Source organism: Neoarius graeffei, chromosome 11, assembly GCF_027579695.1.
Source record: "Neoarius graeffei isolate fNeoGra1 chromosome 11, fNeoGra1.pri, whole genome shotgun sequence".
Taxonomy (NCBI): domain Eukaryota; kingdom Metazoa; phylum Chordata; class Actinopteri; order Siluriformes; family Ariidae; genus Neoarius; species Neoarius graeffei.
In genome coordinates, this window is record NC_083579.1 from 15,606,649 (window position 1) to 15,621,549 (window position 14,901).

Genomic DNA, 14,901 nt, shown 5'->3' on the forward strand with positions numbered 1-14,901 from the left:
GCTCAGCTTAAACCCAGCAGTGAGTGGGGTCAAAGTCAGGTCCTGGTGAAAGGTGAACTCGGTCCTCTGGTCAGGTGAGGGGTGTTTCACATTTTAATGATGGACCAGCACCCCCAGACAACAAGCAGGAAAGGAGAATGGCCTGAGTGGTGGCATGAGAGAGAGAGAGAGAGAGAGAGAGAGAGAGAGAGAGAGAGGCATTTTAAGTGGGTAAAAAGTGCTCCCTTTTGACTGATGCTGTGAACTGCAGCTTCAGCAGTGGCAGGCGTCTCCTCATTCGCGCTTCCTGCAGCATGAAAGCGACACTTCGGGATCTGCCCTTTGACCTTTGAGTAATCCTGACGAGATATAATTATATAACCGTGTACTAGGTTATTTACTTTACCTGCCTGACTCAATGTTTTTGAAATATCAAGATGAGGATAATACATCAATAAATTGTGTGGATTTTATTTGGAAAAATCTGATAAATTTTTCATAATTTTCTTCTAATTTCCTCCAAGATAATGGCATGAAGACATCATTATATTTTAAAGCTTTTTTTTTTTTTGCTCTTATTTTTTTCCCTAAAAGTGCAAGTCCTTCCTGTTTCCTGTTACGTGTAAACAAAACCAGCTTGTAAAACATCTTTTGTATTTAAATTATTTAAATGTATGGTTCATAATTATGCACAAAATCGCTATATTAATTACAGCAGTACGAACTAATAGTAATTATCGAGTATGCGCCAAATCTGTTGTAACGTCATCTTGCTTTACAAAGGTAGTGAGTACCAGCTCTTTATGAGTATCTTATTATTCAAATTTATATTTATCTGACTTCCACAACGTGACAACATATCAGTTCAGACGTGATCGTTTTATTTCGAACGTGCAGTACTGTGCAAAAGTCTTCGGCCCCCTATTTTTTTTTTCATACAGACTTTGTTATAGATTTTTATTTTATGACGACTTCTACATTATCGAGTCAGTACAAAAACATTTTAGAGTTCCAAACATTCGTTTGTTTTCCAGCACAAAATTAACTTTTACAGGGGAAAAAAAAATTGTATGTGAACAGCATATTACATAAGAGAGCGCTTTTCAGATTAAAAAAGAAAACATAATGAAGGCTACTGGGTTTTGCGGCAAAATTAAGAAGCGAGTGTGACAGTCAAAGTGTCCAGAAGAACCATGGCTGGTTCTGTAAGATGCTCAGTAAAACCTACAGATCATTTCCTTATAAAACTGCACTCACTGTCCCTGAGACTACTTTTTTTTTTACGCAAAGGGTCGTCTCACACCAAATATTGACTTTGTTTCATTTATTATGGCTTACTAATTACTGTTTATAGTATGTTGAAACATTTCATTTCATTATTTTTTAAGCTATTTTTGGTCGACAGCATTTCTTTACATGTGCCTAAGACTTTTGCACAGGACTGTGTATCAAAATTCTTCACAGACATCTAACTATAAGGTTTCACATGATATTTACAATTTTAGTTTGCCTAATTAACCCTCCTGATTCTGTAAAATATATAATAAAATCTTGGGTTTTTTTGAATGGATTTGTTTAATAGCTCAGAATGATGTAAATCTTTTGTCTCAGGGTAGCTGCGTCTATTAAATTGAGCAGTAAGCAATAAAACATTTATCTAAATGGGGGGAAATGCAAGAGTATATTGAAGGAAACACTAAAATTGAGTATTTGGTTTGTATCATGTATAAAGATTGTTTGATTTTATTTATTTATTTATTTATTTATTTTTACCTTAGAGACCTATAAGATGTGTACGAAGTGTAGGATCGGTTATACCAACATATAACTGCATGAATAATTTAACTGAATGTTTTTAAAACCAATACTTTTAAGAACGTGGGCCTCCAGGGACACGCCGAGTATTTGTCTGAATTTAAAAAAAAAAGCTGAAATGAAAATATTTTCAGAACGAGTATTAGAGAGTAGGAACATGTAGCTCTTATTAATAAAAATGTCTTGTGTGTAATTTTCTGTTAATATTAGTCGAGTAAAACTCGTGTCCATCTGTATCCGTGTTTGACTGTGATCGTCAGTAACAGCGTGGTGTTTCTCCATATACACTGAAATACAGTGTTGGTCCATCTCTGCTCTCCGGCTCTCACTGACCCTGAGCACCTTTAGCCGTGCTTCGTTAAGGGCAGCTAATGTCTGTGGCTAGCTGTAAATAGGGCAGCAGCATTAAAAGGCTTTCTTTCCATGTTTTACAGCCCTCTCTCCCTAATGGCTGCCTTTAACACAGAGCTTTAAACAAAATGGCCTGTTTACACCAGGACACGGGAAAGCAGGAAGCATTCAGATACACACATGTCTCTGAACAGGCCTATAAATAAAATTTATTTCCCTGCACGATTGCAGGAAGGGTTTCTGAACTTCCGCTTCACAAATGTAGAATGTAGAAAAGTGTTTGTTTGTCTTACAGCCAGTTACTGTACTCTAATACACCCCACATTTCCGTAATCATACTTTTTACCTCTGTTAATACTGTACATGTGACGCGTTCAGTAGAAGCCATGCTAATGTAAATACAGCAAATTGATTTTTCTTCTTCTTCTGTCTGGAGCAGGTGTGATCAGCAGCTATGGCGTGTGGATGGACGGCGTCCTGATGCAGAACTCCTCGTTGATGAGCTTCAGGATGGTCGGCCTTTCTCCGTGGAGTTTGCACCGGTTCCGTGTTCAGGCGTGCACCGCTCAGGGCTGCGCTCTCGGCCCTTTGGTGAGGCCCCTTCCCATTTACATTATGCTAAATACCCAAACGTGTCAGATGGCAGCTCGACATCATAAAGGTGATCGATTTGCTCGGTTCAATAAAGCACCTTCTGCTCGCGCTTGACATTTGGTGTAAATGCCACTCTGGGCTGGTTAATGCATTGATGGGCCAGATTTGGGCATTTTTCCAATATGGGTGCAATATTTAGGCAAATGGCTGTTTTTGCCAATGCAGCAAAAATGTACGGGGGGAGTATGGGAGTAAAGAGGGCCTGGGTGTTTTGTCAAGTAGAGAAATATGCGAGAGAAATGTGTACCAGCTGGGGAATAATTTTCTGTAAGGATATTTTAATGTCCTGTTGAAATCAGCCTGTTTCGAGCATTTGACCTCGTACACATAATAACCAGCATGAACATTTTCAAAGAAAGATCTGGTCTGTGAGTAAATTTCATTTTTCCTCTCTTTCAGACGGAGGTACGGACTTCAGAAATGCCTCCAGTTGGCAATATGCCCCTGGAAATCCTCCCCCAGAGCCCAAAATCAGTGTGGGTAAAGTGGGAAGAGCCAGCCAAACCCAACGGCAACCTCAGTTACACAGTGCTTTTTACGGGAACCTTCTACCAGCCATCAGGTAAATCACAGATCTCTTACCCTGACAGTTCACCACCATTCTGAGTGAATATGACCCCACACACACACACACCCCACCACCACCACCCCAATCTCTCTCGCCTCTGATCTCCCATATTGACTCCAGTTATTTTCCCTATGATTGTTTACACACAGTATGCAAAAAGGGCAGTGAACCCTAGCATGGCGCTCGCATGCAGTAATGGCCGTAAATGAATTGTTGTCATTGGCCATTTCTCTCGGGCCGGCTGCTGGGAGGCAGGGAGAAGCTCCTCGCCCTTGGCAGGATAAAAGTGGACAGGTTTGTTAAAGAGAGTGTGATGGCACACTCAGAATGAATCAACCCACCACTCACCTCCACCAACTCTCAGCTTTTTTAGAAACGCCTGGAGATAAATGTTCATAGTTCTCACACACACACACACACACACACACACACACACACACACACACACACACACACACACAGCACTTTCTGCATATGCCGAACAATCAAGTGTACTTAATTTGTATATTCATTCAGCTTCAGTAAGCACTTTATCTTGGCCAGGTCATGGTGAACCTGCTCAAAGCCAATTGATCTACCTACAGTAACCAAGTTCAAGATTGAACTGGGGACCCTGGAGCTGCGAGGTGACGACGCTACCCTCTGTGCCACCTGCATTATTTATAACTTATATCTGTCTGATTTTTGCATAATTTAAGCGCAAACCTGTGCGAGTAGCAGGTATAGTTGTGGTCAGAAGTTTACATACAGTGACATGAATGTCATCTTGGATATGAATGTCATGGCAATATTTGGCGTTTCAGTAATTTCTTTGAACTGTTCTTTTTCTGTGGCAGAATGATTGTACAGCATACATCTTTAATTTAAAAACATAAAAAAAATTTAAAAACGCTAGAATTTGGTGCACCAGTTTTAATTTTCTTTGGGTTTTCTGAAATCAGCAAGGTCAAAATTAATACATACAGGGTTAAAAATTTAAATACGCTCACTTAGATTACTAATTCAGAGTTGCTGAAACTTCCAAAATGTCTCTTACCTTGCCAAGGCCGAGGTCTCTTAACTTCCTGTTAGTGATCATGATTGACTACAGCTGGTAGTGTCTTTGTGCCTTCATAAAAAGGGTTTGTTTGCAGCACTCATTGGATTGACCAACATACAGTAAAATGGGAAAGTCCAAGGAGCTCAGTGCAGATCTAAGAAAGAGGATCGCAGATATACACAACTCTGGAATGTCTCTTGGAGCCATTTCTAAACAACTGCAAATTACAAGATCAGTTCAAACAATTGTATGCAAGTTATTGTGAGGTGTAGTCACTTTGCCAAGCCACTTTGCTTCAAGAAAACTCAAACTGTCACCCTCAGCTAAAAGGAAATTGGTTTGGATGGTCAGGAACAACCTGGGAACCACCATGGCACAACCCTGCCATGAACTGGAAGCTGATGGATCACTGTCTACAGTTCAGATCACCATGGACTAAGAGGTTCCTATCCAAGAAATAACCCCCTGCTCCAAAATTGACACCTTCAAGCTGAATTAAAGTTTGAAGCTGACCACACGGACAAAGAAAAAGCCTTCTGGAGGAAAGCTGTATGTTCAGATGAGATAAAGATTGAGTTGTTTGGCCACGATGACCACCATGTACAGAGGGACACTGTACCAGCTGGTGGTAGTGGTGGTGGTAGGATCATCATGCTCTGGGACTGTTTTGCTGCCAGTGGAACTGGTTTATGGCACAAAGTGGATGGAATAATAAAGAAGGAGGACTACCAACAGAATTCTTCAGCATAAACCATCAGAAACTTGAACATGACTTGGGACTTGGGAGTTGCAACAGGACAATGAATCCAACCATGCATCAGAGCTGGTTGTGGAGGATAAAGCAGGCTAACATTAAGCCTAAAACAAGTCCTGACTTCAATTCTATTGAAAATATATCCAACCAGAATTCTGCCAGAAGCTTGTTCATGGTAAGCAAAAATGTTTGGTCAAGGTGAATCTTGCGAAGAAACATTTTAACCAAATATTAGTTGTGCTGTATGTATATTTTTGACCCTGTATGTATAATTTTGACCCTGTGTTGATTTCAGAAAACCCAAAGAAAATTAAAACTTGTGCACCAAATTCTAGTGTGTGTTTTTTTAATTAAAGATGTATGCTGTACAATCATTCTGCCACAGAAAAAGAACAGTTCAAAGAAATTACTGAAAGCCCAAATACTGCCATGACATTCATATCCAAGATGACATTCATGTCACTGTATGCAAACTTCTGACCACAACTGTATGTTCAACCCCTTAAATTCCCAAGACCTCATTCAGGCCTGCATTCCTAACATACTCGTGTAATGACGTACCACTTCTATCTGTCTGTTCAGAAGAAAGGCCTGAGCCACGCCTCGCTGTCTCAGCACTTTTCTTTTAATTTCAACATTAACAGAATAGGTTGTCATTGTTTATGTATCAAGAGTTGACCTGCATATCTGACCAGCTGTGCACGTTTAATCTTGCGATGTTGCCCTGAGACTGTTTGCCTTCGATCACCTTGCAGTACAACACTTTCTTCACATTTGTTTATCATCAGCAAATTATATCTGTTTGCCATCAGCAAATGATCCAGAAATTGCAGTTGATGCTGATTTTCCTGTGTTGGCATCTAATTAAGCTGAGCTTGCCAGATGTATAATATTTGGATCACTTCGCTTAGAAGGCATTCAGTCAGCTTTGATAGACATTTTATGAATTATAGCCATTCATAAGCATTTGGAGTTTTTTCATCTTTTTTATTTATAGAAAGATCAATAGAAAGTGTACAGTTTACATGACTGTGTGTGTTTGTGTATGTGTGTGTACAGTGTATGGTTGTCTGTTTTGTTGAAAGTTTGTCTTTTCTTATCCCATATTTTACTCTAAAATACTGTACTTTTTGTTGTGCTCTGATTTACAGGGTTGGGGTCAAACGTCCGCCGCTGTTTACCCCCAGTTTCAGCTGTAATTCGGTTGCATTTTGCCAAGAAAACTTGAGCATTATCTGAGAAACTGATACAAGTTTTTACAGTTTATACATCATTGAGAAAAAAATCCATAATGTGATCCTTTCACTTACAAATATGCATCTGTGGGAGAGAAATGAAAAATTTGGTAATTTGGTTAATTACATTGGTGCTTGAAAGTTTGTTGAACCCTTTAGAATTTTCTATATTTCTGCATCAATATGACCTAAAACAACAACAGATTTTCACACAAGTCCTAAAAGTAGATAAAGAGAACCCAGTTAAACAAATGAGACAAAAATATTATAATTGGTCATTTATTGACTGAAGAAAATAATCCAATATTACATATCTGTGAGTGGCAAAAGTCTGTGAAACTCTCGGAGTCACAGTTAATTTGAAGGTGAAATTAGAGTCAGATGTTTTCAATCAATGGGATGACAATAAGGTGTTATTTAAAGAACAGGGATCTATCAAAGTCTGATCTTCACAACACATGTTTGTGGAAGTGTATCATGGCATGAACAAAGGAGATTTCTGAGGACCTCAGAAAAAGCGTTGTTGAGGCTCATCAGGCTAAAAAAGGTTACAAAACCATCTCTAAAGAGTTTGGACTCCACCAATCCACACTCAGACAGATTGTGTACAAATGGAGGAAATTCAAGACCATTGTTACACTCCCCAGGAGTGGCCGACCAACAAAGATCACTCCAAGAGCAAGGCATGTAATAGTTGACAAGGTCACAACGGACCCCAGGGTAACTTCTAAGCAACTGAAGGCCTCTCTCACATTGGCTAATGTTAATGTTCATGAGTCCACCATCAGGAGAACACTGAACAACAATGGTGTGCATGGCAGGGTTGCAAGGAGAAAGCCACTGCTCTCCAAAAAGAACATTGCTGCTCATCTGCAGTTTGCTAAAGATCATGTGGACAAGCCAGAAGGCTATTGGAAAAATGTTTCATGGACGGATGAGATCAAAATAGAACTTTTTGGTTTAAATGAGAAGCGTTATGTTTGGAGAAAGGAAAACACTGCATTCCAGCATAAGAACCTTATCCCATCTGTGAAACATGGTGGTAGTAGTATCATGGTTTGGGCCTGTTTTGCTGCATCTGGGCCAGGACGGCTTGCCATCATTGATGGAACAATGAATTCTGAATTATACCAGTGAATTCTAAAGGAAAATGTCAGGACATCGGTCCATGAACTGAATCTCAAGAGACATTGGGTCATGCAGCAAAACAATGACCCTAAGCACACAAGTCATTCTACCAAAGAATGGTTAAAGAAGAATAAAGTTAATTTTTTGGAATGGCCAAGTCAAAGTCCTGACCTTAATCCAATCGAAATGTTGTGGAAGGACCTGAAGCGAGCAGTTCATGTGACAAAACCCATCAACATCCTCGAGTTGAAGCTGTTCTGTATGGAGGAATGGGCTAAAATTCCTCCATGCCAGTGTGCAGGACTGATCAACAGTTACCGGAAACGTTTAGTTGCAGTTATTGCTGCACAAGGGGGTCACACCAGATACTGAAAGCAAAGGTTCACATATTGTAGCGAGACCCTGATGTGGGTGGAGCACAGAAGCACGGCAGGCGGTTGTTTGTGACTTAATTATTTTCTTTATTGCTGCTTTTCAGCACACAACTCAGACTCTCTCTCACAGATACACACATACACACACAGGCTACTAGCAAGCCCTTGGCGCCGACCTCCCCTTCTCACTCTCCTTTTATAGGGTGTGGTCACTGGAGGAGACACACAAACACATGTTAATTGACAACAGGTGTAGTGTCATGACCACTCACCTTCTCTGACTCTGCCCTCCATTCACAGACCGACACTCAGCCACACCCCCTCTGCCACATACCCCCACCGCCTGACTCAGGCCGGGGAGTCATCTGGCCTGAAGCCGACTCCCCGCCCCCTTGACGGGAGAGATAGTCCGCCACCGCCATCTGTGCCGGCCTGTGGACCATCCCGAATTTAAGTGGCTGGAGTGCAGGATACCAATGGTGCTCCGTGCGTTGGCATCCTTCATGCGGTGGAGCCACTGGAGGGGCGCGTGATCCAAACAGAAGGTGAAAGGGTGCCCCAGGAGGTAGTACCGGAGGGCGAGGACTGCCCACTTGATGGCTAGGCACCCTTTTTCAATCATGCTGTACCTGCCTTCCTGCATCAACAGCTTCCGGCTAATGTACAGCACGGGACACTCCTCCCCCTCCACCCCCTGGGACAGAACGGCCCCCAGCCCTCTGTCCGATGCGTCTGTCTGCAAAATAAAGGGGAGAGAAAAGTCAGGGGAGTGTAACAGTGGCCCCCCACACAGCGCAGCCTTTACCTTAGAGAAAGCCTGTTGGCATTGCTCTGTCCACTGGACCGGATCTGGTGCTCCCTTTTTAGTGAGATCAGTCAGTGGGCTGGTGACATCTGAATAATTAGGTATGAACCTCTGATAGTAGCCAGCCAGCCCCAGGAACTGTCTCACCCCCTTTTTGGTCTTGGGCCTCAGGCAGACCGCAATCGCTGCCATCACGGTGGTGTAGTGGTTAGCGCTGTCACCTCACAGCAAGAAGGTTCCGGGTTCGAACCCAGCGGCCAGCGAGGGCCTTTCTGTGTGGAGTTTGCATGTTCTCCCTGTGTCTGCGTGGGTTTCCTCCGGGTGCTCCGGTTTCCCCCACAATCCAAAGACATGCAGTTAGGTTGATGTGGGGTGGCCTTGGGCAAGGTACCTGACCCCTGGGGCTGAGGTGCCCTTGAGCAAGGTACTTGACCCCTGACTGCTCCCTGGGCACTCTGGTGTGGCTGCCCACTGTTCTGAGTGTGTGTGCACATGTTCACTGCTTCAGATGGGTTAAATGCAGAGGATGAATTTCACTGTGCTTGAAGTGTGCATGTGACAAATAAAGGTTTCTTCTTCTTAATTTGGGGATGCGGGCGGCACGGTGGTGTAGTGGTTAGCGCTGTCGCCTCACAGCAAGAAGGTCCGGATTCGAGCCCCATGGCCGGCGAGGGCCTTTCTGTGTGGAGTTTGCATGTTCTCCCCATGTCCGTGCTCCGGTTTCCCCCTCAGTCCAAAGACATGCAGGTTAGGTTAACTGGTGACTCTAAATTGACCGTAGGTGTGAATGTGAGTGTGAATGGTTGTCTGTGTCTATGTGTCAGCCCTGTGACGACCTGGCGACTTGTCCAGGGTGTACCCCGCCTTTCGCCCGTAGTCAGCTGGGATAGGCTCCAGCTTGCCTGCGACCCTGTAGAACAGGATAAAGCGGCTAGAGATGATGAGATGAATTTGGGGATGCACCTGCCCATGGCCCAAGTGGAAACCCAGATACAGTACTTCCACCAGCCTAATCGCACATTTCTTTGGGTTGGCTGTGAGACCCGCCCACATCAGCGACTTTAGGATGGCCCTAAGGTGCTCAAGGTGCCGTGGCCAGTCATTACTGTAGATGATGATATTATCCAGATACGCGGCTGCGTAGGTGGCGTGGGGGTGAAGGACCCTGTCCACAAGCCGCTGGAACATAGCGGGTGCCCCAAATAGCCCAAAAGGAAGTGTGATGAGTTGGTGTAAGCCAAACGGTGTGGAAAAGGCCATTTTCTCTTGGGACAGAGAAGTCAAGGGGATCTGCCAATATCTCTTCATTAAATCCAGTGTCAAATAAAAACAAGCAGCGCCTAATCGATTGAGCAACTCGTCAATACGAGGCATTGGGTACGCATCAAATTTAGACACCACGTTGACTTTCCTATAGTCCACACAGAACCAGACCGACCCATTGGTCTTAGGGACCAGGACCACTGGGCTGCTCCAGTCGCTGTGGGACTCCTCTATTATGCCCATTTCGAGCATGGCTTCCAGTTCATCCCGGACCACCTTTTTTTTGTGTTCTGGCAGACGGTAAGGGTGGCTGTGCACTACCACCCCCGGGGCCATCTCAATGTGGTGTTCTATGAGGTGGGTGTGGCTGGTCAGGGGCGAAAATACATTGGAAAATTCTTTCTGCAACTGGGCTACCTCCGTGAGCTGGGTCGGGGAGAGGTGGTCTCTACAGGGGACCGGAGCGGTGGACGATGTCAATTTTCTTTTTTGAACCTCTGGCCCCAGCTCCGCCTTCTCCAGAATTACTGACACCAATGCCACGGGGACCTTTTCATTCCAATGTTTTAATAGATGGTAAACTTGCAATGCCCCACCCCTGTCCGTTTGCCTCACCTCATAGTCGATGTCCCCGACTTGCCGTGTGACCTCGAAGGGCCCTTGCCACTTGGCAACCAATTTGGAGCTCGATGTGGGCAGTAATACGAGTACTTTGTCTCCCAGTGTGAACTCCCTAAGGTCCCTGTCAAACAGTCGGGCTTGACGTTCTTGCGCCTGCCGCAAATTCTCCTGGGTTAAGTGCGTGAGTGTGTGGGTGGAGTTTGGCACACAGGTCGAGAAAGTATTGAATTTCGTTCTTATTACGTGAAGGTCCCTCCTCCTAATTTTCATGTAGCACGTCCAAAATGCCACGTGGCTTACGCCCATATAACAATTCAAATGGTGAAAAACCTGTGGAGGCTTGCGGGACTTCTCGTACTGCAAATAACAGGGGCTCGAGCCACTTATCCCAATTACATGCATCTTTGCTTACGAAATTCCAAATTATATTTTTGAGAGTTCGATTGAACCGTTCTGCTAAACCATCCGTTTGTGGGTGATAGACGCTGGTGCGGATAGGCTTGATCCCCAGTAACCCATACAGCTCGCGTAGTGTGCGTGACATGAATGTAGTGCCTTGGTCTGTCAGGATTTCTTTCGGAATCCCGACCCCGGAGATAAAGTGGAAGAGTGCTTCTGCTATACTGCATGCTGAGATATTGCGGAGAGGCACTGCTTCTGGCTATTGCATTGCATAGTCCACCAGAACTAAAATAAATTGATATCCCTGTGCTGACCGATCTAATGGCCTGATGAGATCCATCCCAATTCTTTCAAAAAGGGTCTTGATTAAAGGGAGAGGGCGCAAAAGCACTTTTGGAGTGGCCGCGGGATTTACTAATTGGCATTCATGGCACACCGCACACCACCGACAGACATCCCCATGAATCCCTGGCCAATAGAACCGGGCCATTATTCGGGCTAGTGTCTTATCCTGCCCCAAGTGTCCGGCCATGGGATTAAAGTGAGCTGCTTGGAATATGAATTCCTGGTGGCTCTTTGGAATTAACAGCTGTGTTACCTTTTCGCCAGTTTGAGTGTCCTGCATCACTTGGTATAGCCTATCCTTAATAATAGCAAAGTAGGGGAAGGCCGGCGTCACATTTGGCTGGAGAATTTGACCATCAATTACTCTCACTTGGTCAAATGCATGCCGCAGAGTCCCGTCTGATGATTGCTCTAATGGAAAACCCCCAAGGGAATCCCCGAGAGAGGGAGGAGGGGCGGGGCGCTCCTCGCTCTGTGTATCGCCCTGACGCGGTGCTGACGTAGACGGCTCTGTGACAGCTTCTCCTGCCAATGCTACTCCAGGGCTTTCCCTAGCTGAATTACGGCAGGACCCATTCTTCACTATGTGCGTCATTAATTCCTTAAACCCTGGCCAATCAGTCCCCAAAATTAGCAAGTGGGTGAGACGAGGGTTAACTGCTGCCTTTAAACTATGTTTTTCCCCTCAAAATAGAATGTGGACAGACACTAAAGGGTAGTTGTGAACATCCCCATGCACACACAACACCTTCACCATTTGTGCTCTCCCCAATGCCTCACCTTGCACCAGGCTTGGTGGATTGAGGTCTAGTTACAGCCGGAATCCACCAAAGCCTGATACGTACCCCTTTGGACACTTACCGGTATTCGATACGCTCTGGCCCGATCGAGGGCGGTTTCTGGCACATCGGGGACCCGGACCACCACGCCCACCTCCATTGCAGAGCACTGATGTTGGAGATGTCCTGGCTCCCTGCAGCGCCAGCACACTGGCCCAGGCTCTCCCTCTGCACCTGCGTTACGGACATCACTCACCTGAGGGGGAGGAGACACAGACAAGGAAGGGGGAAATGGGAGGACACCACGGGTGTGCTGGGCTGGCTGGGGGGGAGCCAGCCCCCACCTCCGTGGTGGGGGAATGGGGTGAGGACGGGAAGCAGAAGGAGAGGACGGGAAACAGAGGGAGAGAGAGAAGAGGGGACACACCATCCTGCCATCAGAACGGCTGCCATGTGGTTCTCTGCCAGCTCAATTGCCTGGTCCAGCGATGCCAGGCGATGACACTGGACCCACTCCGCTGTTCCTTCTGGAAGTTGCACGAAGAATTGCTCCAGTGTCACCAGGTCGATCACTCCCTCGGCGTCGAGGTTATCTGCCCTCAGCCACCGCCAGCAGGTGTCCCAGAGTTACTGCCCAAACGCGAACGGCCGGCCGGCCGACCTCCTCCAAGCGCAGTGAGCGGAAGCGCTGCCATTGTTGATCTGGGCAGCGGCCGACACGCTGGAGGATGGCTTTTCGAAGGTCCGCGTATACGAGCCGGCTGTTGGCGGGGAGCTGCAGCATGGCCAGTTGCGCCTCGCCCGTCAGCAGGGGGAGGAGGCGCACTGTGCGCTGGTCCACCGGCCAACCCCACACCTCCGCTGCCTGCTCGAAGAGCGTGAGGAAGGCTTCCGGATCGTCGTGCGGACCCATCTTCATTAAGGTGAAGTGGGGAGGGTCCGCTCTGGTGGCGGTCATGGGCCCCGCCGACGTGAGCAGGTGCCGGAACGCATGGTGGTCCTCCTGTTGGGCCAGCACCAAGGCTTTGAACCGTTGTTCTTGCTCCTTTTGGAGGGTGACCAGTGCTTGGTGCTGGTTCTGCTGGGCTGTGGTGAGGGCATGGATCAGGTCCTTAAACGGCGAGGACTCCATGGGGCTGTTCCCTTCTGCACTCTTCCCGGGTTTCGGCACCACTGTAGCGAGACTCTGATGTGGGTGGAGCACAGAAGCACGGCAGGTGGTTGTTTGCAACTTAATTATTTTCTTTATTGCTGCTTTTCAGCACACAACTCATACTCTCTCTCACAGACAGACAGACAGACACACACACACACACACACACACACAGGCTACTAGCAAGCCGTCAGTGCCGACCTCCCCTTCTAACTCTCCTTTTATAGGGCGCGGTCACTGGAGGAGACACACAAACACACATTAATTGGCAACAGGTGTAGTGACATGACCACTCACCTTCCCTGACTCCGCCCTCCATTCACAGGCCGATGCTCAGCCACGCCCTCGCTGCCACATATACTTTTGCCACTCACAGATATGTAATGTTGGATCATTTTCCTTACTGACCAAGTATAATATTTTTGTCTCATTTGTTTACCTGGGTTCTCTTTATCTACTTTTAGGACTTGTGTGAAAATCTGATGACGTTTTAGGTCATATATATGCAGAAATAGAGAAAATTCTAAAGGGTTCACAAACTTTCAAGCACCACTGTATATATTCCACAGTTTGGGCGGTGAGTCATAGCCAGGTTTGTGCATATTGTCTCTTAAAACAAGTTGTAAACTAGAAATCTGAAATTGTCACTGACAATTTCGAGTCTTTATCCATTTGAAACGTAAACTGACAACGCTAACAGTCTCATACCATTCGCCTCATGACATTCACCAAGCACCATTTGCGCGCGCGCGCACAGACACACACACATAGACACACATATAATCTCTGTCACAGTTACAAAAATGTATCCTCAATATTTGTAGGATGGTTTCAGTTAAAAATTAACGAGTATTAAAATTAATTTAGGGTGTTCTAACCATTTGCATCATGACATTTTAATTCTTGACTGGTTACTATATGAAGTAAGGGCCACATTTTTATTTATTATTAAAATATATTTATACCGGGGGCGGCATGGTGGTGTAGTGGTTAGTGCTGTCGCCTCACAGCAAGAAGGTCCGGGTTCGAGCCCCGTGGCCGGCGAGGGCCTTTCTGTGCGGAGTTTGCATATTCTCCCCGTGTCCGCGTGGGTTTCCTCCGGGTGCTCCGGTTTCCCCCACAGTCCAAAGACATGCAAGTTAGGTTAACTGGCTACTCTAAATTGACCATAGGTGTGAATGGTTGTCTGTGTCTATGTGTCAGCCCTGTGATGACCTGGCGACTTGTCCAGGGTGTACCCCGCCTTTCGCCCGTAGTCAGCTGGGATAGGCTCCAGCTTGCCTGCGACCCTGTAGAACAGGATAAAGCGGCTAGAGATAATGAGATGAGATATTTATACCGGTATAAACATTCTATAAATGGTTAACATTGTTTCAATGTTTATTTACCTGTTTACATTCAAATATTATTGAAATGAATATCCTCCTGGGAACCAAGAAAAAAATGTGTCTCTCAATTTCTCTTTTGTTGTGATTTCCTTACTAGGAATTTTCCAGCAACCCTCCTAGTCACATGACATATCATTGGAAAGCCCAGGATGTGCTCTTTACAACACACCAGGATTCAAGTGAATAGCTTGAAAGAGTAAGAGGGTGTGCACGTAAAACAAATGTCAACTACAGACGACACAAGTCCA

The 14,901-nt window shown here is 45.5% G+C and overlaps 1 protein-coding gene across 1 annotated transcript in view; it reads left to right on the forward strand.

The window, feature by feature from the left end:
- Positions 1-14,901, forward strand: part of ush2a (Usher syndrome 2A (autosomal recessive, mild)) — a 500,620-nt gene that overhangs the window by 248,366 nt on the left and 237,353 nt on the right. Inside the window, exons 35-36 of the mRNA XM_060934842.1 lie at positions 2,585-2,736; positions 3,199-3,361. Of these exons, the coding sequence (XP_060790825.1) occupies positions 2,585-2,736; positions 3,199-3,361 (315 nt within the window). The remainder of the gene's footprint in view (positions 1-2,584; positions 2,737-3,198; positions 3,362-14,901) is intronic.